Genomic DNA, 24,224 nt, shown 5'->3' with positions numbered 1-24,224 from the left:
TTGTTGACCTTGAGCACTGTTGACCTTTAGATCATGTCGACTATATGGTGTTGACATATTGACTATATAGAACCCTGTGTCTCTTTTCCACTACATGCCTCAGACAGTGCCGCATAGTTTCATTTTAATCTTTAGCCTTTTTGGAAATGAACGCCAAGTTCCTCTAGGTGCTATACTGTAAGTTTACATTAACAGTGGGCACGTGGTAAGGGCATTGCTGCTAGTCACAGAAGGGAGTCATTATACCACATTATATATACCTGCAACAACTGGACATTATATTGAAGCTGATCAACTGAATACAGTGTTTAATTGCATACAAGGTCATCTTGTGATATGTAGAAAATAAGAATTTACTTACCGATAATTCTATTTCTCGTAGTCCGTAGTGGATGCTGGGGACTCCGTCAGGACCATGGGGTTTAGCGGCTCCGCAGGAGACAGGGCACAATAATAAAAGCTTTAGGATCAGGTGGTGTGCACTGGCTCCTCCCCCTATGACCCTCCTCCAAGCCTCAGTTAGGATACTGTGCCCGGACGAGCGTGCATAATAAGGAAGGATATTGAATCCCGGGTAAGACTCATACCAGCCACACCAATCACACCGTACAACCTGTGATCTGAACCCAGTTAACAGTATGATAACAACGAAGGAGCCTCTGAAAAGATGGCTCACAACAAGAATAACCCGATTTTTGTAACAATAACTATGTACAAGTATTGCAGACAATCCGCACTTGGGATGGGCGCCCAGCATCCACTACGGACTACGAGAAATAGAATTATCGGTAAGTAAATTCTTATTTTCTCTAACGTCCTAAGTGGATGCTGGGGACTCCGTCAGGACCATGGGGATTATACCAAAGCTCCCAAACAGGCGGGAGAGTGCGGATGACTCTGCAGCACCGAATGAGAGAACTCCAGGTCCTCCTCAGTCAGGGTGTGCCCCTGACCAAGTAGCAGCTCGGCAAAGTTGTAAAGCCGAGACCCCTCGGGCAGCCGCCCAAGATGAGCCCACTTCCTTGTGGAATGGGCTTTTACTGATTTTGGCTGTGGCAAGCCTGCCACAGAATGTGCAAGCTGAATTGTACTACAAATCCAGCGAGCAATCGTCTGCTTAGAAGCAGGAACACCCATCTTGTTGGGTGCATACAGGCTAAACAGCGAGTCAGATTTTTTGACTCCAGTCGTCCTGGAAACATATATTTTCAGGGCCCTGACAACGTCAAGTAACTTGGAGTCCTCCAAGTCCCTAGTAGCCGCAGGTACCACAATAGGTTGGTTCATGTGAAAAACAGAAAACACCTTAAGGAGAAATTGAGGACGAGTCCTCAATTCTGCCCTGTCAGAATGAAAAATTAAGTAAAGGCTTTTATATGATAAAGCCGCCCATTCTGACACACGCCTGGCTGAAGCCAGGGCTAATAGAATCTTCACCTTCCATGTGAAATATTTTAATTCCACCGTGGTGAGTGGATCAAACCAATGTGACTTTAGGAAACTCAAAACAACATTGAGATCCCAAGGTGCCACTGGGGGCACAAAAGGAGGCTGTATATGCAGTACCCCTTTTACAAACGTCTGAACTTCAGGCACTGAAGCCAGTTCTTTCTGGAAGAAATTCGACAGGGTCGAAATTTGAACCTTAATGGACCCTAATTTTAGGCCCATAGACAGTCCTGTTTTCAGGAAATGTAGGAACGACCCAGTTGGAATTCCTCTGTAGGGACCTTCTTGGCCTCACACCACGCAACATATTTTCGCCAAATGCGGTGAAAATGTTTTGCGGTTACATCCTTCCTGGCTTCGACCAGGGTAGGGATGACTTCATCTGGAATGCCCTTTCAGGATCCGGCGTTCAACTGCCATGTCGTCAAACGCAGCCGCGGTAAGTCTTGGAACAGACAAGGCCCCTGCTGGAGCAGGTCCTTTCTTAAAGGTAGAGGCCACGGTTCTTCCGTGAGCATCTCTTGAAGTTCCGGGTACCAAGTCCTTCTTGACCCATCCGGAACCACGAGTATCGTTCTTACTCATCTCCTTCTTATGATTCTCAGTACTTTTGGTATGAGATGCATAGGAGGGAACACATACCCTGACTGGTACACCCACAGTGTTACCAGAGCGTCCACCGCTATTGCCTGAGGGTCCCTTGACCTGGCGCAATATTTGTCTAGTTTTTTGTTCAGGCGGGACGCCAACATGTCCACCTTTGGTTTTTCCCAACGGTTTACAATCATGTGGAAGACTTCCCGCTGAAGTCCCCACTCTCCCGGTGGAGGTTATGCCTGCTGAGGAAGTCTGCTTCCCAGTTTTCCACTCCCGGAATTAACACTGCTGAGAGTGTTATCACATGATTTTTCGCCCAGCGAAGAATCCTTGCAGTTTCTGCCATTTCCCTCCTGCTTCATGTGCCGCCCTGTCTGTTTACGTGGGCGACTGCCGTGATGTTGTCCCACTGGATCAATACCGGCTGACCTTGAAGCAGAGGTCTTGCTAAGCTTAGAGCCTTGTAAATTGCCCTTAGCTCCAGTATATTTATGTGGAGAGAAGTCTCCAGACTTGATCACACTCCCTGGAAATTTTTTCCTTGTGTGACTGCTCCCCAGCCACTCAGGCTGGCATCCGTGGTCACCAGGACCCAGTCCTGAATGTCGAATCTGCGGCCCTTTCATAGATGAGCACTCTGCAGCCACCGCAGAAGAAAACACCCTTGTCCTTGGAGACAGGGTTATCCGCTGATGCATCTGAAGATGCGATCCGGACCATTTTCCCAGCAGATTCCACTGAAAGGTTCTTGCGTGAAATCTACCGAATGGGATCGCTTTGTAAGAAACCACCATTTTTCACAGGACCCTTGTGCAATGATGCACTGATACTTTTCCTGGTTTTAGGAGGTTCCTGACTAGCTCGGATAACTCCCTGGCCTTCTTCTTCGGGAGAAAACATCCTTTTCTGGACTGTGTCCAGAATCATTCCTAGGAACATTAGACGTGTCGTCGGAAAAAGCTGCGATTTTGGAATATTTAGAATCCACTCGTGCTGTCGTAGAACTACTTGAGATAGTGCTACTCCGACCGCCAACTGTTCTCTGGACCTTGCCCTTATCAGGAAAGCGTCCATATTTCTTTTTGGAAGAATCATCATTTCGGCCATTACCATGGTAAAGACCCGGGGTGCCGTGGACAATCCAAACGGCAGCGTCTGAACTGATAGTGACAGTTCTGTACCACGAACCTGAGATACCCTTGGTGAGAAGGGCAAAATTTGGACATGTAGGTAAGCGTCCCTGATATCCAGTGACACCATATCGTCCTGGTTCGCTATCACTGCTCTGAGTGACTCCATCTTGATTTGAACCCTTGTATGTAATTGTTCAAATCTTTTAGATCTCACCGAGCCGTTTGGCTTCAGTACCACAATATAGTGTGGAATAATACCCCTTCCCTTGTTGTAGGAGGGGTACTTTGATTATCACCTGCTGGAATACAGCCTGTGAATTTTTTTCCCAATACTGCCTCCCTGTCGGAGGGAGACGTTGGTAAAGCAGACTTCAGGAACTTGTGAGGGGAAGACGTCTCGAATTTCCAATGTACACCTGGGATACTACGTGTAGGATCCAGGAGTCCACTTGCGAGTGAGCCCACTGCGTGCTGAAACTCTTGAGATGACCCCCCACCGCACCTGAGTCCGCTTGTATGGCCCCAGCGTCATGCTGCGGACTTGGCAGAAGCTGTGGAGGACTTCTGTTCCTGGGAATGGGCTGCCTGCTGCAGTCTTCTTCCCTTTCCTCTAACCCTGGGCAGATATGACTGGCCTTTTGCCCGCCTGCCTTTATGGGTACGAAAGGACTGAGACTGAAAAGACTGTGTCCTTTTCTGCTGAGATGTGACTTGGGGTAACAAAAGTGGATTTTCCAGCTGTTGCCATGGCCACCAGGTCCGATGGACCGCCCCTTTATACGGCAATACTTCCATGTGCCGTCTGGAATCTGCATCACCTGACCACTGTCATGTCTATAAACATCGTCTGGCAGATATGGACATCACATCTACTCTTGATGCCAGAATGCGCATCTCGCATATATAGAAATGCATCCTTAAAATGCTCTATAATCAATAAAATATTGTTCCTGTCAAGGGTATCAATATTTTCAGTCAGGAAATCCGACCAAGCCCCCCCAGCGCTGCACATCCAGGCTGAGGCGATTGCTGGTCGTAGTATAACACCAGTATGTGTGTATATACTTTTTAGGATATTTTTCAGCTTCCTATCAGCTGGCTCTTTGAGGGCGGCCGTATCTGGAGACGGTAACGCCACTTGTTTTTATAAGCGTGTGAGCGCCTTATCCACTCTAAGGTGTGTTTCCCAACTCGCCCTCACTTCTGGCGGGAAAGGGTATACCTCCAATAATTTTCTATCGGAGGAAACCCACGTATCATCACACACTTTAATTTATCTGATTCAGGAAAAACTACAAGTAGATTATTCCCACCCTACATAATACCCTTATTTGTGGTACTTGTAGTATCAGAAATATGTAACACCTCCTTCATTGCCCTTAACATGTAACGTGTGGCCCTAAAGGAAAATACGTTTGTTTCTTCACCGTCGACACTGAAGTCAGTGTCCGTGTCTGTGTCTGTGTCGACCAACTGAGGTAAATGGGCGTTTTTACAAGCCCGACGGTGTCTGAGACGCCTGGACAGGTACTAATTTGTTTGCCGGCCGTCTCATGTCGTCAACCGACCTTGCATCGTGTTGACATTATCACGTAATTCCTAAATAAGCCATCCATTCCGGTGTCGACTCCCTAGAGAGTGACATCACCAATACAGGCAATTTGCTCCGCCTCCTCACCAACATCGTCCTCCTACATGTCGACACACACGTACCGACACACAGCACACACACAGGGAATGCTCTGATAGAGGACAGGACCCCACTAGCCCTTTGGGGAGACAGAGGGAGAGTTTGCCAGCACACACCAAAAACTCTATAATTATACAGGGACAACCCCTTATACAAGTGTTTTCCCTTATAGCATTTTCACATATGTAATCATATCGCCAAATAAGTGCCCCCCCTCTCTGTTTTAACCCTGTTTCTGTAGTGCAGTGCAGGGGAGAGCCTGGGAGCCTTCCTCACAGCAGAGCTGAGCAGGAAAATGGCGACGTGTGCTGAGGAGAATAGGCCCCGCCCCCTAAAACGGCGGGCTCTTCTCCCGGAGTTTGTGAGATCTGGCAGGGGTTAAATACACCCATATACCCTCAAGGGCTATATGTGATGTATTTTAGCCATAAAAAAGGTATAATACATTGCTGCCCAGGGCGCCCCCCCCAGCGCCCTGCACCCTCAGTGACCGCTGGTATGAAGTGTGCTGACAACAATGGCGCACAGCTGCAGTGCTGTGCGCTACCTTATGAAGACTGAAAGTCTTCTGCCGCCTGTTTCTGGACCTCTGGACCTCTTCAACTTCGGCATCTGCAAGGGGGGTCGGCGGCACGGCTCCGGGACGAACCCCAGGGTGAGACCTGTGTTCCGACTCCCTCTGGAGCTAATGGTGTCCAGTAGCCTAAGAAGCAAATCCATCCTGCACGCAGGTGAGTTTACTTCTCTCCCCTAAGTCCCTCGTAGCAGTGAGCCTGTTGCCAGCAGGACTCACTGAAAATAAAAAACCTAACTTAAACTTTTATTCTAAGCAGCTCAGGAGAGCCACCTAGATTGCACCCTTCTCGGCCGGGCACAAAAATCTAACTGAGGCTTGGAGGAGGGTCATAGGGGGAGGAGCCAGTGCACACCACCTGATCCTAAAGCTTTTATTATTGTGCCCTGTCTCCTGCGGAGCCGCTAAACCCCATGGTCCTGACGGAGTCCCCAGCATCCACTTAGGACGTTAGAGAAATTGCAATTATCCTATTGGATTGCTATAATTTGGGAAAATTAAAACCTCTATTTATTCTTCAGTATTAAGTAATTCAAATGTGTCCAGAGAAAGTGTGCGCATCAGGTACTGTTCTATATAGTCTATCAATGTGCAGGTGAAGGATGAATGTGCTGAGTGATGGGCTACACAATGAAATGATCCTGCTGTATTTCTATGCGTGATAGCGGAACACACGTGACATTAAAGACATCATAAAACAAAGCAATTAACAAACACATATGACATGTGAGGCAGCAAAGTAGCCATGGCTCAAACGTGACCCCAGGGCTTGCTCACATATCAAGGGGTGACTGCAGTTTGCAGAGAGTACATTTGACAGGAGTGAGCACTTGCAGAAACAGAGCTAACTTCAATCACTATACAAGCACACCTGCTGCATGTAGTACTTAAACACGTACTGTGCTTTAATCTGTGATGCAGCATGATAAGTGTTTTGTACAGTGACCAATTATCCCAATGTCTGCTTTAGTCTCAGCGCATTGTCAACTGGACTATCTGCAACAGAGCGCTTGAGTTTTGATAAGTGGCAAGCCCTAATAGCTGTTAATAACAAGACTAAAATGAATCCCTATTCATTTTGTATCCAATGAGAGGTTACAAGTGACAAAACAAATAACTTCAGGACAAAACAAAAACAACTGAAAAAACAAAACAAACAAAACTAAACCAAGTAATACCTGGCCAGAAAATAAGAGAGCATAATAGCCAAAATATAGCAGCACTCATCTCACTGGGAGGTGTATTAGAATAGAAAGCAGAGTTGCTGAAAAAAGGTAGGGGTTACAACACTTTCAGAAAGGTTACATCAGCCACAAGGGAGCAACATGCAAAGATCCCAGAGAGGGTGCCAATGAGGCATGGGTAAGGTATAAGCGGCAAGTCATCCCAAAAGAAGCTCCTGATTGCTGGCAGCTGGGGAGTTTTCGCCTGCAATACAAAGCCATACGGGTGTTGCATCTCTGCGTACGCTCTGGGAATAGTTCCCAGGGCTGAAGGATCTCACCTGCTGCCTTCCTTCCAAAATAGCCCATAACATGACCGTACAGGTCCCTCAGTGGAGCCTCAGTTGACGTCCTTTGCTGCTTCTGCAGGGACACACTGGCCTTGGGTTTTGAGAGAGCATGAACAACAGTTTTATATACGCCTCCTAAAGACGCATGAGATGGGGCTCTCTCTTGGCTTCTAGACCTTGGCCTTATGCGGCCTGTTTCCTTTTGCACTTGTACGGGAGCATAGGGTATCTCATTTTGGTCAATGCATGACTGGCTAACTCCTGATGCCACCCTCACTGCACCCAGGGCAGCATATGCCATGGGCTTTCCTGGATCTACAACAATGGAAGAGTTTGAACTCAAGCCACTTAACTTCCGCAGCCTGGCCTTCCAGGGGGCATCTTTGTTCTCCATGGAATTGTAGAAAAGCACAGCTTCGGTGGATGGTCGGAAGGTGACCTGTACACTGCTGCGTTTCCGTCGCATTGCTTTGGCCTTGTGAGTCACAGACTCGCACAGGTTTTTCATGTTGGCCCCATGTTCACTGGCAGATGATTGGTGAGACTCATGAGGCTCATCTTCCTCAGCTGCTTGTTGTCTACAAAGACCTCTCTTCTGGTCACCTTGCTGCAGGCCGGGTGTATCATTTTCAATTACCTCTCCATCGACTTGAATCCTCACATGGACATCCCTTGATCTACCAGCAACTCTCAGACCCCCAGCTTTCCTAGTCCCATACCCCTCTATACCTAAACTACTGTCAGTATGTTGTGACTGGGAATGTGTGTGATAGGGCCCCTCTGATGACACTGGACAAACCTCTCCTTTAACACATAATTTCTCCTCAAGATGCCCTGGGTTATGGTCCACCAAAGTAAACCCTACCTTGTTTGTTTCCATTCCCTCCCCTTGCATTTCTTGCATTTTAAAATATGCCCTTAAAGAGGGCAAAATGTCTCCACCCTCCAACCAGCCCTGCTCAATTTCTGCATCTGTCAGTCCAACTGAGCCAGCCAAATGGCAAAGGTGATCATATATACTGCCATCAGCCTGTGTTAGGGACGCTTCCTGACCATGTGTGTTAGCACAAGGGGGGTCCGCAGTCTGAGGGGAGGGACTGTCAGCAACAGGCACTGCACCTTTCATTCTCTCAGCTGAAACAGGCCCCAGGATGTCAGATGTGCTGCTACTGCGGGGTAAAGTGGAGGTTTCCTCATTAACTGCTCCAAATGTTTCAGTAGGCATTTCCTCACTCTGGGAATAATGCCTTACCCGAGTAATACGAGGATGCACAGGGGCATCGTCCATTTCTGTCAGACAGGAGAAAGCAAAAAAGAAAAAATATATGTTAATTGACAAAAGCAAACAGCCATTTAAAATTATTCAGACTCAAAAGATTAGAACATTAGCAATGCCACACCATAAAACCTAGCAGCTGTGTAGAAAGAAGTCAACTATTCCAAGAATTTGCCCAACTAGGAAGTAAAATTCTAGTGCTCTAGATATGTACTTACTTAAGTGACATACCAGAGGATAACAGACTGCAGATGTGTCCTCATACATCTATTCCCAGCATTTTTATACCATATGGGGCAAATGTAATAGAGTGACAGTTTCAGAAAGTGAGAGATTTGGTAAGGTTTTTCAGTTTGTTTTTTTTAAAGTGGCAATCATTTACACTGCAAAACCAGGTTGATCTTGCTGTGTAACTGATTGCCACTTTAAAAAAAAATGAAAAACCTTACCAAATCTCTCACTTTTTGAAACTCTCACTCTATTACATTTGGTCCACGGTGCGAGACGCCTGGCGCAATATACATGCTGCATAATGGGTAGCGATTCTAATTTTGCATCTGAAATTGCCAATAGTACTAAAGTAGCTAACAGTTTTTTGCATTAAGGATTAGTATTCTTTTCAGGCAAAGGTATTGCTATAAAGTAACAGATTAAACAAAACAATATATGGCACTTGTCACTCAAACTGTACACAAGCTACTGGCATCAATCTGCTACATTATACCAATTCCTTTGCAACAAAAAATTCTACACATAATCATAGTTGGTACATTGGGGCAGATGTATTAAGCCTGGAGAAGGCACAAAGAAGTGATAAAGCGGTGATAAGTGCAAGGTGATAACGCACCAGCCAATCAGCTCCAATATGTAAATTAGCTGTTATGAGCTGATTGGCTGGTGCGTTATCACCTTGCACGTATCACCGCTTTATCACTTCTTTATGCCTTCTCCAGGCTTAATACATCTGCCCCCATTGTTAGCTACTTAGGGCATAGGCCCTCATTCCGAGTTGTTCGCTCGGTAAAAATCTTCGCATCGCAGCGATTTTCCGCTTAATGCGCATGCGCAATGTCCGCACTGCGACTGCGCCAAGTAAATTTGCTATGCACTTAGGAATTTTACTCACAGCATTTTCATCGTTCTGGCGATCGTAATGTGATTGACAGGAAATGGGTGTTACTGGGCGGAAACAGGCCGTTTTATGGGCGTGTGGGAAAAAAAGCTACCGTTTCCGGAAAAAACGCAGGAGTGGCCGGAGGAACGGAGGAGTGTCTGGGCGAACGCTGGGTGTGTTTGTGACGTCAAACCAGGAACGACAAGCACTGAACTGATCGCAGATGCCGAGTAAGTCTGGAGCTACTCAGAAACTGCTACGAGGTGTGTAATCGCAATATTGCGAATACATCGTTCGCAATTTTAAGATGCTAAGATTCACTCCCAGTAGGCGGCGGCTTAGCATGAGCAAATCTGCTAAAATCCACTTGCGAGCGAACAACTCGGAATGACCTCCATAATTCATAGATGTATGCAAACCTGTTGCTAATGTACATCTCCAATCTTTTAGAGTATGTGCATGCGCAGAAGCTGAACTGCACATCCGCAGATCCAGGGTTGCGATGTTGCTCGCAGTACCCCAAATGCCGTAGCAAGATTAACTTGATGCTGGCACTTGGATGACGACCGACAAGGTTACGGAAAATGGGTCAGTGTTGGCCCCATTTTCTGGCCAGGCTCGATAATAACTGCATCCTTGGAAGCAGATCACTGGTTTCAACAGCATGAATTTCCCGACCATCCAATAGTCACTCAGATAATTTAATGCCGCATAATCAGATGCAGCAGCAGATCAGAAAAGCCGTAAGAAAATATGTATGTATACATATATATATATATATATATATATATATATATATACATACATACATACATACATACATACATACAAGACGTTTTCTGCGGCATTAGCATATTATCACGTATCGGCTGTGTGTTCGGCGTCCATTGCTAAATCATGAACTAGTAGCAAATTAATACACAAAATTCAGGAAAAAGGACGTAATCTGGGTAAAAAGGTCATATGCTGTACTGTAGGACCTCAGTCTTGTACCTTTTTAACTAGATTACAGCATTTTTCCTGAATTTTGCACCCTAATTCGCTAACAGTTTACTAAATACTTGTGATTAGAATAGAACATTAAGACACATATTTAAAAAAAATATTACGTCGCTGGTCAAGTACGGCGCGCCAATGGAACTATGTGGAGCAATATAAGGATAGGTGTTTGTGGACACATCTGTATACAAATACTTTTCTAAACTTCTTTATACACAGAACATTCATACTGTACACTCCAGGATGAGCACTGGTAATTTGCTTCAGGAATCATCCATGAACATAAGAGTTAACAATACAGGGATGCCTAATAGTTAGTAGTGTATATAGATTGATATAAAAAAATAGGTTAGCATGCATAGGGAGGGAGGGGGTGCCAAAACCATTGCAAACACCCTTTTCTTCTGACAAATACATAGACAGGTGTTAAAGTTTACAGGTGTTTAGTGTATGATGATTTTATACACGCCAAATGGACAAATTCAATTTTATTATAGGTTTAATAAGCACAACTATATCACTGATTATAGCCTCAGTATTTAAGCATGCCCTTGTCATGTGTTTCATTAAAAACTCTTGACCCAAACACTCTCTCCAACTACTACCTACAGTATCGCTCTTATCCCTTTTGCCTCAAAGACCATTAAGTGGCTTGTCTATAGCTGTCTCACTACCTTCCTCCTTGGCCCACTTCAGTCTGGTTTCCACTTCATCTACGCCAGAGAAAAGACCCTAAGTAAAATCACTAATGACCTTACTACAAGATCTAGGGGTAAGTTCTACTTGTTCTCCTGGAGCGTTAGAAATCGTAGACCAGCCTCTCCTCCATCAGACACTACAGTCTTTCAGTCACCGCTATACTGTTTTTTCCTGGGTGTTATTCTACCTCCTTAACTGCACCTTCGTAGTCTCCTCCTCACCTCCATTTCTCCCTCTACCTGTCATTGTTCCCCAAGGGACTATTCTTTGGCGCCTTCGTATCTCCCGCTACACTTCCTCATTTGGAAATCTAATCAGCTCCTTCGGCCTCCAATACCACCTCTATGCTGTACTCTCCTGACCTAACCCCCTCCATCCTCTCTCGTGCGTCTGTCTTTTTGCTATCACTTCCTGGATGTCTCAGGGCTTTCCTTATTAACTCATTATGTTGATGATGTTTTAAGTACAGGTTGTTTAAATTTGCAGAAAAACATGAGAAGGAACATACAACTAAAAGTGTGCTGCCACCTAGTGGTGTGACTTAAACTCACCAGGTGGCAGAATTTCCAAAAACTTGCTAATAACTTTGAAAAGTCTTTGGACAAAAAAAAAAAAAAATAGAAAACCCCAAAGTATCTGAGGCTGCACTAGACAATTTTTTAAACTGATTTAGAAATAACCACAACAGCTATAATGGTGGTTTATGAGATAAGTTTTACAAACTCTATATCAAGAACTTCATTTAGAGTTGGATGTAAACATAACTTGCTGGTATTTCCCATGGCACTTGCTCTTTTACCTAAATGCACATGGGAGTCTTTTCATGATGCGACAAGAGACACTGTGACTACACACCCTTGCATGGGGAGGGAGGTGTATTTACTATCTATGCAGAGATGGCTGCATCTCACATCAGCCGATAACAATTACGTCCAATCTGAATGAGGTCTTCTGCAAGAAACTTGGGCATTAATATACAGGTGAAACTCAGAAAATTAGAATATTGTGCAAAAGTTCATTTATTTCAGTAATTCAACTTAAAAGGTGAAACTATTATAATATTATATCAGCTCATTACATGCAAAGTGAGATATTTCAAGCCTTTGTTATAATTTTGATGATTGTGGTTTACAGTTTAAGATAATCCCAAATTCAAAATCTCAGAAAATTAGAATATTACATAAAATCAATAAACAAAGGACTTTAAATCCAGAAAGGTCGGCCCTCTGATAAGTGTAATCATGCATATATACTCAGTACTTGGTTTGGGCCCCTTATGCATGAATTACTGCCTCAATGCGGCGTGGCATGGATTCTATCAGCCTGTGGCACTGCTGAGGTGTTATGGAAGACCAGGATGCTTCAATAGCGGCCTTCAGCTCTTCTGCATTGTTCGGTCTCATGTCTCTCATCTTTCTCTTGGCAATGCCCAGAGCCAGATTAAGGGGGGGCTCCGGGGGTTAAGTACCCCGGGACCCCCTGTCTGAAAGGGTCCCCTGTCACAGATCGGATCTGTAATCCGATCCGATCCACTACACTACGCTCCCCTTCCCACTATCAGCCCAGCAGCAGCCGCCGCTCACACAGCCGCCGGCGCCTCAGAGCGCTTCCTGGGCTGCTTGCTGAGTGACGGCTCAGCAGCCCAATAGTGTGTCACGCTGCAGCCTACTGCTCAGTGACTGGCTGAGCACGCAGGCTGCAGGAAAGTAGGAAGCTCCCTGCCAGCGCATGTGTACTGGCCGGGTGAAGAAACAGGCTCCAGTTCTGTCTGTAAAGTCAGGATGGGTTGTTTATTTATTTATTTTAAGTTATGTATTAAATTTAAATGTAGGCTCTGGGTTGTGTGTGTTTATTTATATATATATATACACACACAAACACACACACACACACACACACTGTATATGTGTATATATACACATATATATACATACACACACACACACACACACACAAACAGCAGAGGCTGCACTCCCGGACTCAGTACTTGGTGAAAGATAAAGTGCTTTACTTCGACGTTTCGGGATACAAGTGTGTCCTGATGACGGTGGGGGGGATTACCTCAAAACATTGCAGTAAAGCACTTTATCTTTCACCAAGTACTGAGTCCGGGAGTGCCGCCCCTGCTGTTTGCATAATGGATGGACTTTGCTGGTCCCTAGGAGGGCACACTGGCAGGCTATTTCTGTGGCTTACGAGGGAGTGCCGGATTGTGGATTGTTATATATATATATATATATATATATATATATATATATATATATATTTATTTATTTACATATAGGTAGTCCGGCACTCCCTTTGATCTGTAAACACTGCCCAGGTGCCCTCCGTGGGGTGGAGGTATAGTACAGAATAAACAGCGGCACTCAGGGTCTTTTGTGTCCACAAAAGCTGTACTGAACAAGTCACATACAACCAACGTTTCGAGGCTCGCAGACCCTTTTTTTCCCCTTATTCACACCTTGAAAAAAGGGTCTGCGAGCCTCGAAACGTTGGATATATGTGACTTGTTCAATACAGCTTTTGTGGACACAGAAGACCCTGAGTGCCGCTGTTTATTCTGTGCTATATATGCGGCACTCTCACTCAGAGTGTCGCCTCTAACTTACTATATATATATATAATAAGAATTTACTTACCGATAATTCTATTTCTCGGAGTCCGTAGTGGATGCTGGGGTTCCTGAAAGGACCATGGGGAATAGCGGCTCCGCAGGAGACAGGGCACAAAAAAGTAAAGCTTTACTAGGTCAGGTGGTGTGCACTGGCTCCTCCCCCTATGACCCTCCTCCAGACTCCAGTTAGGTACTGTGCCCGGACGAGCATACACAATAAGGGAGGCATTTTGAATCCCGGGTAAGACTCATACCAGCCACACCAATCACACCGTACAACTTGTGATCTAAACCCAGTTAACAGTATGACAACAGAAAGGGCCTCTTAAAGATGGCTCCTTAACAATAACCCGAATTAGTTAACAATAACTATGTACAAGTATTGCAGATAATCCGCACTTGGGATGGGCGCCCAGCATCCACTACGGACTCCGAGAAATAGAATTATCGGTAAGTAAATTCTTATTTTCTCTATCGTCCTAAGTGGATGCTGGGGTTCCTGAAAGGACCATGGGGATTATACCAAAGCTCCCAAACGGGCGGGAGAGTGCGGATGACTCTGCAGCACCGAATGAGAGAACTCCAGGTCCTCCTTTGCCAGGGTATCAAATTTGTAAAATTTTACAAACGTGTTCTCCCCCGACCACGTAGCTGCTCGGCAGAGTTGTAATGCCGAGACCCCTCGGGCAGCCGCCCAAGATGAGCCCACCTTCCTTGTGGAGTGGGCTTTTACAGTTTTAGGCTGTGGCAGGCCTGCCACAGAATGTGCAAGTTGAATTGTGTTACAAATCCAACGAGCAATCGACTGCTTAGAAGCAGGTGCGCCCAACTTGTTGGGTGCATACAATATAAACAGCGAGTCAGATTTTCTGACTCCAGCCGTCCTTGCAATGTATATTTTTAAGGCTCTGACAACGTCCAACAACTTGGAGTCCTCCAAGTCGCTAGTGGCCGCAGGCACCACAATAGGTTGGTTCAGATGAAATGCTGATACCACTTTAGGGAGAAAATGCGGACGAGTCCGCAGTTCTGCCCTATCCGAATGGAAGATTAGATAAGGACTTTTATAAGATAAAGCCGCCAATTCAGATACTCTCCTGGCAGAGGCCAGGGCTAGTAACATAGTCACTTTCAATGTGAGATATTTCAAATCCACCTTTTTCAATGGTTCAAACCAATGGGATTTGAGGAAATCTAAAACTACATTTAGATCCCACGGTGCCACCGGAGGCACCACAGGAGGCTGTATATGCAGTACTCCCTTGACAAAAGTCTGGACCTCAGGGACAGAGGCCAATTCTTTTTGGAAGAATATTGACAGGGCCGAAATTTGAACCTTAATGGATCCCAATTTGAGACCCATAGATAATCCTGATTGCAGGAAATGTAGGAAACGACCCAGTTGGAATTCCTCCGTCGGAACCCTCCGATCCTCGCACCACGCTACATATTTTCGCCAAATGCGGTGATAATGTTTCACGGTGACTTCCTTCCGTGCCTTAATCAAGGTAGGAATGACTTCTTCTGGAATGCCTTTCCCTTTTAGGATCTGGCGTTCAACCGCCATGCCGTCAAACGCAGCCGCGGTAAGTCTTGAAAAAGACAGGGACCCTGCTGTAGCAGGTCCCTTCTCAGAGGTAGAGGCCACGGTTCGTCCGTGAGCATCTCTTGAAGTTCCGGATACCAAGTCCTTCTCGGCCAATCCGGAACCACTAGTATTGTTCTTACTCTTCTTTGCCGTATGATCTTCAATACCTTTGGTATGAGCGGCAGAGGAGGAAACACATACACTGACTGGTACACCCAAGGAGTTACCAGTGCGTCCACAGCTATTGCCTGTGGATCTCTTGACCTGGCGCAATATTTGTCCAGTTTCTTGTTGAGGCGAGACGCCATCATGTCTACAATTGGTCTTTCCCAACGGTCTATTAACATGTTGAAGACTTCTGGATGTAGACCCCACTCTCCCGGATGAAGATCGTGTCTGCTGAGGAAGTCTGCTTCCCAGTTGTCCACGCCCGGGATGAACACTGCTGACAGTGCTATCACGTGATTCTCCGCCCAGCGAAGAATCTTGGCAGCTTCTGCCATTGCACTCCTGCTTCTTGTGCCGCCCTGCCTGTTTACATGGGCGACCGCCGTGATGTTGTCCGACTGAATCAACACCGGCTTTCCTTGCAGGAGAAGTTCCGCCTGGCTTAGAGCATTGTAGATTGCTCTTAGTTCCAGAATGTTTATGTGAAGAGACTTTTCCAGACTCGTCCATACTCCCTGGAAGTTTCTTCCTTGTGTGACTGCTCCCCAGCCTCTCAGGCTGGCGTCCGTGGTCACCAGGATCCAATCCTGAATGCCGAATCTGCGGCCTTCTAATAGGTGAGCCTTCTGCAACCACCACAGAAGTGACACCCTTGTCTTTGGTGACAGGGTTATTCGCAGGTGCATCTGCAGATGCGACCCTGACCATTTGTCCAACAGATCCCTTTGGAATATTCGTGCATGGAATCTGCCGAATGGAATTGCTTCGTAAGAAGCCACCATTTTTCCCAGGACTCTTGTGCATTGATGTACTGACACTTTTCCTGGTTTTAGGAGGTTCCTGACCAGATCGGATAACTCCTTGGCTTTTTCCTCTGGAAGGAAAACCTTTTTCTGAACCGTGTCCAGAATCATTCCTAGGAACAGCAGACGAGTTGTCGGGATTAAATGGGATTTTGGAATATTCAGAATCCACCCGTGTTGTCTTAGCACCTCTTGAGATAGTGCTAAAGCTGTCTCCAGCTGTTCTCTGGACCTTGCCCTTATTAGGAGATCGTCCAAGTATGGGATAACTAATACGCCTTTTCTTCGAAGAAGAATCATCATCTCGGCCATTACCTTGGTAAAGACCCGAGGCGCCGCGGACAATCCGAACGGCAGCGTCTGAAACTGATAGTGACAGTTTTGAACAATGAACCTGAGGTACCCCTGGTGTGCGGGGTAAATCGGAACGTGTAGATACGCATCCTTGATGTCCAAGGATACCATAAAGTCCCCTTCTTCCAGGTTCGCTATCACTGCTCTGAGTGACTCCATCTTGAACTTGAACTTTTTTATGTAGAGGTTCAAGGACTTCAGATTTAGAATAGGCCTTACCGAGCCATCCGGCTTCGGTACCACAAATAGAGTGGAATAATACCCCTTTCCTTGTTGTAATAGGGGTACTTTGACTATCACCTGCTGAGCGTACAGCTTGTGAATGGCTTCCAACACCCTCTCCCTTTCGGAAGAGACGGTTGGTAAGGCAGACTTCAGGAAACGATGAGGAGGATCCGTCTCTAATTCCAACCTGTACCCCTGAGATATTATCTGCAGGATCCAGGGGTCTACCTGCGAGTGAGCCCACTGCGCGCTGTAATTTTTGAGACGGCCCCCCACTGTCCCCGAGTCCGCTTGAGAGGCCCCAGCGTCATGCTGAGGTTTTTGCAGGAGCCGGGGAGGGCTTCTGTTCCTGGGAAGGAGCTGCCTGTTGGTGTCTCTTCCCTCTTCCTCTGCCTCGTGGCAGGTACGACAAGCCCTTTGCTCTCTTATTTTTGTAGGAGCGAAAAGGCTGCGGTTGAAAGGTCGGTGCCTTTCTCTGTTGGGGAGTGACTTGAGGTAAAAAAGTGGATTTCCCGGCAGTAGCCGTGGCCACCAAGTCTGATAGACCAACTCCAAATAACTCCTCCCCTTTATACGGCAAAACCTCCATGTGACGTTTTGAATCCGCATCGCCTGTCCACTGTCGTGTCCATAAGGCTCTTCTGGCTGAAATGGACATAGCACTCACCCGAGATGCCAGTGTGCAAATATCCCTCTGTGCATCACGCATATAGATAAATGCATCCTTTATTTGTTCTAACGACAGTAAAACATTGTCCCTATCTAGGGTATCAATATTTTCAATCAGGGATTCTGACCAAACTACTCCAGCACTGCACATCCAGGCAGTTGCTATAGCTGGTCGTAGTATAACACCTGCATGTGTGTATATATTCTTTTGAATAACTTCCATCTTTCTATCTGATGGATCCTTAAGTGCGGCCGTCTCAGGAGAGGGTAACGCCACTTGTTTGGATAAGCGTGTGAGCGCCTTGTCCACCTTAGGGGGTGTTTCCCAGCGCGCCCTAACCTCTGGCGGGAAAGGGTATAATGCCAATAACTTTTTTGAAATTATCAACTTTTTATCAGGAGCAACCCACGCTTCATCACACACGTCATTTAATTCTTCTGATTCAGGAAAAACTGTTTGTAGTTTTTTCACACCATACATAATACCCTGTTTTACGGTATCTGTAGTATCAGCTAAATGTAACGTCTCCTTCATTGCCAAAATCATATAACGTGTGGCCCTACTGGAAAATACGTTTGAATTTCTACCGTCGTCACTGGAATCAGTGCCCGTGTCTGGGTCTGTGTCGACCGACTGAGGCAAAGGGCGTTTTACAGCCCCTGACGGTGTTTGAGGCGCCTGGACAGGCATTAATTGATTGTCCGGCCGCCTCATGTCCTCAACTGACTGTTTAAGGGAAGATAAACCATCACGTAATTCCACAAATAAAGGCATCCATTCTGGTGTCGACCCCCTGGGGGGTGACATCTGCATATTTGGCAATTGCTCCGCCTCCACACCAATATCGTCCTCATACATGTCGACACCACGTACCGACACACACCGCAAACTCACAGGGAATGCTCTAATGAAGACAGGACCCACTAGCCCTTTTGGGGAGACAGAGGGAGAGTCTGCCAGCACACACCACAAAGCGCTATATATACAAGGGATATCCTTATATTAAGTGCTCCCTTATAGCTGCTTTAATATATATATATATAGCCATTAATGTGCCCCCCCTCTCTGTTTTACCCTGTTTCTGTAGTGCAGTGCAGGGGAGAGACCTGGGAGCCGTTCTGACCAGCGGAGCTGTGACAGAAAATGGCGCCGTGTGCTGAGGAGATAGGCCCCGCCCCTTTTTCGGCGGGTTCTTCTCCCGCTATTTTTCCAGTCAGGCAGGGGTTAAATATCTCCATATAGCCCCTATGGGCTATATGTGAGGTATTTTTAGCCTTGTATAAGGTTTATATTTGCCTCTCAGAGCGCCCCCCCCCAGCGCTCTGCACCCTCAGTGACTGCCCAGTGAAGTGTGCTGAGAGGAAAATGGCGCACAGCTGCAGTGCTGTGCGCTACCTTATGAAGACTGAGGAGTCTTCAGCCGCCGGTTTCCGGACCTCTTCACGCTTCAGCATCTGCAAGGGGGTCGGCGGCGCGGCTCCGGGACCGGACTCCACGGCTGGGCCTGTGTTCGATCCCTCTGGAGCTAATGGTGTCCAGTAGCCAAGCAGCAAATCCACTCTGCATGCAGGTGAGTTTACTACTTTCCCCCTAAGTCCCACGTTGCAGTGATCCTGTTGCCAGCAGGACTCACTGTAAAGAAAAAAACCTAAACTAAACTTTCTCTAAGCAGCTCTTTAGGAGAGCCACCTAGATTGCACCCTTCTCGTTCGGGCACAAAATCTAACTGGAGTCTGGAGGAGGGTCATAGGGGGAGGAGCCAGTGCACACCACCTGACCTAGTAAAGCTTTACTTTTTTGTGCCCTGTCTCCTGCGGAGCCGCTATTCCCCATGGTCCTTTCAGGAACCCCAGCATCCACTTAGGACGATAGAGAAATATATATATATATATATATATATATACACACACACATACACATATATATACAGTATATATACATACATACACACATACATATATACACAGACACACACACATATATATATATATACATACACACACACACACACACACACACACAACGCTCAGCAGGAGGAGTGGCTACTCCTACGATTGTCTTCACAAACGACATTGTGGCTTATAGTGAATTCAGCATTATTGTGTTACTGTTTGCCTTATCGAGTTGGCATATTCAACACAAAGCTAGCTGTGAATTCAGCGTATTTTTTATTGCATCTGTTATTGCAAGTATGTTTTCCTGATTTTTTGTGGGATAAATACGATCATAGATTGGTCATCCATTCTTTTATGTTCTACCGGCCATTTTGATAATGAACCCCTGATGAAGTCCAGTTGGACGAAACGCGTTGGTGTTTGGTTCGGATATGAGAACATCGGATATGTACTAATTAAGAAAACATCATTGGATTAACAGATTGCCCACATTACACTGTTTCCATATCTGATGTCTGTATTTTAATTGTGTCAGCCATTTGTTATTCACTGTGATTCATTGTTGAATACTTTTATACAAATAAATTGGAGTTTTTTAAGTGAATTGTGGTCAAATCCTGGTAGATATATCCTCAGATAGCTCCCTTAGACATCACCTTTTTTCTGTATCTGTACTCCATCTAACAGGGAGTACGTCTTAAGGTTGAGCTCCAAACTTAGCGCTATCATTAGGTCTATCCCTCTCTCTCTCTCTCTCTCTCTATATATATATATATATATATATATATATATATATATAATTTTAGACCTTAGGGCCCCCCTGTCTTAAGAACCCCGGGCCCCCCAATGCCTTAATCCAGCTCTGGCAATGCCCCATACATTCTCTACGGGGTTCAGGTCAGGCGAGTGTGGGGGAGCTTCACAAGGAGTGGACTGAGGCTGGAGTTAGTGCATCAAGAGCCACCACTCACATGTGTATCTAAAATCCTTTTATTTTTTTAATGTAATTTTCTCATTTTCTGAGATTATGAATTTGGTTATCTTCAACTGTAAGCCACAATCATCAAAAATATAACAAATAAAGGTTTGAAATATCTTACTTTGCATGTAATGAGTCTATATAATATATTAGTTTCGCCTTTTAAGTTGAATTACTGAAATAAATGAACTTTTGATGATATTCTAATTTTCTGAGTTCCACCTGTACTAACCCGCAAGCTTTCATGCGCTACAGTGCACCATTTTCAAACTCTTAGTTTAATTAAAAGCCATACTGCTAGACATGGTTCCAGTATGCGAGAAATACTAAACTGTATGCTGTTTCAGCTATCTTGCCTGTCAAAAAACAAAAGAAATGCAAAATCCCCCCCCCCCTTCCCAAAAAAAAAACAAAAAACAAAAAAAAAAAACCTCCCCTACATTCTCTAATAGTTCAGCCTATTCTGCAGTGGCCCATTGAGCTATGAGGATGGAGGGATGGAAAACATACAAAGCGTCAGTCAAATTCAAACAGAAAATGTCTTAAAATAAAGATACTAGAGAGTGAGAATTTATTTGAAGCCGTTTGATAACACACAGAAACCATACACCTTGAACTCACTTTGCAATTGCTAGAATAAAAGGTTAGTATCATCAGTGAGTGAATATAGCAAGACACAATCCCAAAACATAAACATTAGTGGCTTAACAGCATAAAGCATTTACGTCAGACATTCTCAAATTAGTTAAAAAAATAAATACATTTCCACATTATCAAAAGTGCTATCATAATCCTTTAGGAACATACATAACTGCGCAAAACTGTAGTTCAGATGCCTTAATGCAGCAAAAGAGCAACAAAATGATTTTAAACAGACCTGAACTGAGAAAAAAACAAAAACATTTTTACAATGTTTTAATGATGTATTAAAACAACATTGTCTGCCCAAGTTGCAGTCGACTGCATTTTACAATTTGGTTATCAAATTCCCTGTTCCATGGCAGTCCTTGCCTATTTTTCACTTTAGTACTGTAGACCAGAATTCACTTTGCCTTAGATATAGGTCACTAGATTCTATAAATCTACAAATCCATGCTTCAGCATGCACAGTCTGCACTGTCTGTAGGTGAAAGGATCACTTTTATTAGTATTAAAAGGGTTCTCTGTCTAGATCAAAACACACAGGGAACTGAGAAGCGCGTCATTACGATGAGTGACAGAGAAGTATTCTGTTTTAATCTACTAATTTTTACCTTCATTTCAAATTAAACTTGAAATTAATCACTAACTTTTTCTAATGACTCGTAATTATTATATGACAATTGAGAGAAGCGGAATGAAGCCACAGGTTCTACTCCCACTCCATGGGTGTCACGTACACCCGTGAGTGGGAGCAGTCCTTGCTGGTCGGCATGCCGACCGTTGGGATAGTGAGGGGGCAGGATGTAGGTTCTGTTACTAATGGGACAGTCGTGATTGGAGAAAAGTTGGGTGGATATTCATCACACCCACTTTGCTGTATAACTACCACTGGCAGAAAGCGGTTGAAAATTGTAGAAGGCCTTTTTGTAACGGAGAGGCGAGTGTATTTGCACGTTTCGAAAGGAGTCACCCAGTGTACACTATTGTGTTTTCCCTTTATTTTTTCAGCACTACTTGAAATATTCCCCATTGAGTACAATGACTGACATTCGGGGTAATTGAATTCCGCACCATAACGTGTTTTGCTCTAAGTGCACCACACAGCAGATGAGAAAAACACTAGGAGTACTAGGAGTTGTAATACTAATAGTATTAAAGGTACTATTTTTTTTCTTCAGTCAGTGAACACTTTTATATACACATTTTTACATACAAGGTGCAACACTAGAATACTTTTAGTAAATGACCACCAAAAAAAAAACAGCAATATCAACAAAGTATTTAAAAACATCTGAACCACAGTCTAGTTATTAGGTGAACATATTTCTTTGAGAATGTCTGAGATTAAGCCATTAGAAAAGTAACAGTGGGAAGGAACAAGCGCACAGATACCACCCATCTCTATGAAACATAATAGTCTGATGATCATCTGTATTCTGTGTGGTTAGAGGGGCAGCAGACAGTGGTTGGGAGTGCAGACAGAGGTGCCACTACCTGACATCTCATCGGAAAGCAGAGTGAGAACAATATCAGGCAGAAGGGGTTTGGAAGGATGGATCAGGACAGGTGCACTTTTAGCGCTGCGGATAGAGGCTGATGGCAGGGCACTGTCCCCAATGGATCGGCTCCTCATGGCTTTAAAAAGAAGACAGAAAGACAGGAGAGATCGGGGAGAAGAGGGAGCGGAGAGGAAAGAGAAGTGAATGATGAGAGTGCAGCAAAACCACAAAAAGCAGAAAATGAAGTTATGCGAATGGATAACATGTACAAGATTGTTTGCTCTGGAGACACCGAAATGTGGAAGTGTCTATAAAGAGCACAAAAAGACACACAAAAAAGGGAACAACTGAAAACACTAAGATAAAACAGAATGAGAGGAGAGAAAATAGACTACATACAATAATATCACATTGAAGCACAACACAGATAAAAGCAGATGTGATCTGAGTGGAGCTGTGACAGATTACAGGTCTTGTCCTGTGTTCAAACAGTTATATGAACAAACTGAGAATCCAAATACCTAACTAACAGATCTCTATAAGAAACACCTTTAAAATAACACACAGTAAATAGAGCATTATAACTTACCGACTTCATGCAAAGGTCTAAAACCAAAACTATATTATGCAGGTATTTTGTTTTTATAATTATTATTTTAAGCCATGTGGAGTTTTCTTAATATTGTCAAGGTTAAGTACAAAATGAAAAACATATGGATAGCTGTAGAATAGTGGTAGTGGAAGAAATAAAAGTGTCTTAGAAGATTACGCATAAAGGGGTATATTCAATTGAAGTCGAAAACTGGCGTCTATCGAAAAGACGTCAGTTTTCGACTTATTAAGGTCGAATCCTGATTCGACCTATTCAATATATCCCTAAATTTTTCAACAAGTCGATGAATTCGAATTGTCGAAAAGCACGTGGACCGGCGGAATAGCTGCCGATCCACATGCTTGTGTCGAAAACGGGGCCTTTTCGACCATCTCAGTCAGACATCAAAATGATGTCGGACTGACATGCGGACCCAGAGGAGGAGAGGGGGGGGGGGAGCCGCAGGGAGACGGGGGGACAGCCGGCGGGCATACAGGGAGATCAGCGCTACAGTAGCGCTGCAGCTGGATGTCACTCAGCCGCCCGACCTCACGGCAGCTTACACCCGGCTCCAGGAAAACACTAATGCAGAATTTCATATGCAGATACAGGTGTGCTGCATATCATTTTAATTAGCAGAGTCTACTTGTGCGTCTTATTCGTATACAAATATTATGTATTTTCTGAGGGGAAATGCACAAAAAGACGCTCGGCGTTAGTACAGCATTTATGACTAGGTGCAACTAGAATGGCTATTTAAGGTGACTGCAGCAACGATGTAAGAGGACACATATGTATGCTGCAAAATGGATAGGTGTATGAGGACATCTGTGTATATGAAAATAATGCTATTTCTCAGGGCTGTCCAAATATCAAAAGCAAAGTTTGGATTTTAAAAATATAATTTATGCCTGTCCAGTAGACTTGGACTTTGTTTTACTGATGGGTTTTTCACATCTACTATCGGACAATTACAATAAGCATAGTCTTCTAAAAAGGAATAAGCTAAACAAAAAAATGTAACTTTTAAAATTAAGACTAGGAGGTTGGTTTTCAATTCAGATTTGTGTCAAAAAATTGTGTAAAAAAATGTATTATCTATACACCTTCCACACTGCAGCCAACATGAGGAAACAGATCACAGATCT

General features: G+C 44.7%; 1 protein-coding gene across 7 annotated transcripts in view; it reads right to left on the bottom strand.

Moving 5' to 3' along the window:
- RALGAPA1 (Ral GTPase activating protein catalytic subunit alpha 1) overlaps positions 1-24,224 on the bottom strand; it is a 669,595-nt gene that overhangs the window by 365,644 nt on the left and 279,727 nt on the right. For 3 of the 7 annotated variants that reach the window (XM_063947862.1, XM_063947863.1, XM_063947864.1), the window contains exons 17-18: positions 22,480-22,620; positions 8,076-8,246 (exon numbers count right to left, since the gene is read on the bottom strand). In XM_063947862.1, coding sequence (XP_063803932.1) covers positions 8,076-8,246; positions 22,480-22,620 — 312 coding nt within the window. Of the gene's footprint in view, positions 1-6,947; positions 8,247-22,479; positions 22,621-24,224 lie in introns of all 7 variants that reach the window. The other 4 variants (XM_063947861.1, XM_063947860.1, XM_063947865.1 and 1 more) reach the window with 2 other exon arrangements.

This window comes from Pseudophryne corroboree, chromosome 12, assembly GCF_028390025.1.
Source record: "Pseudophryne corroboree isolate aPseCor3 chromosome 12, aPseCor3.hap2, whole genome shotgun sequence".
Lineage (NCBI taxonomy): Eukaryota > Metazoa > Chordata > Amphibia > Anura > Myobatrachidae > Pseudophryne > Pseudophryne corroboree.
This window is presented reverse-complemented; position numbering and strand designations above follow the sequence as displayed.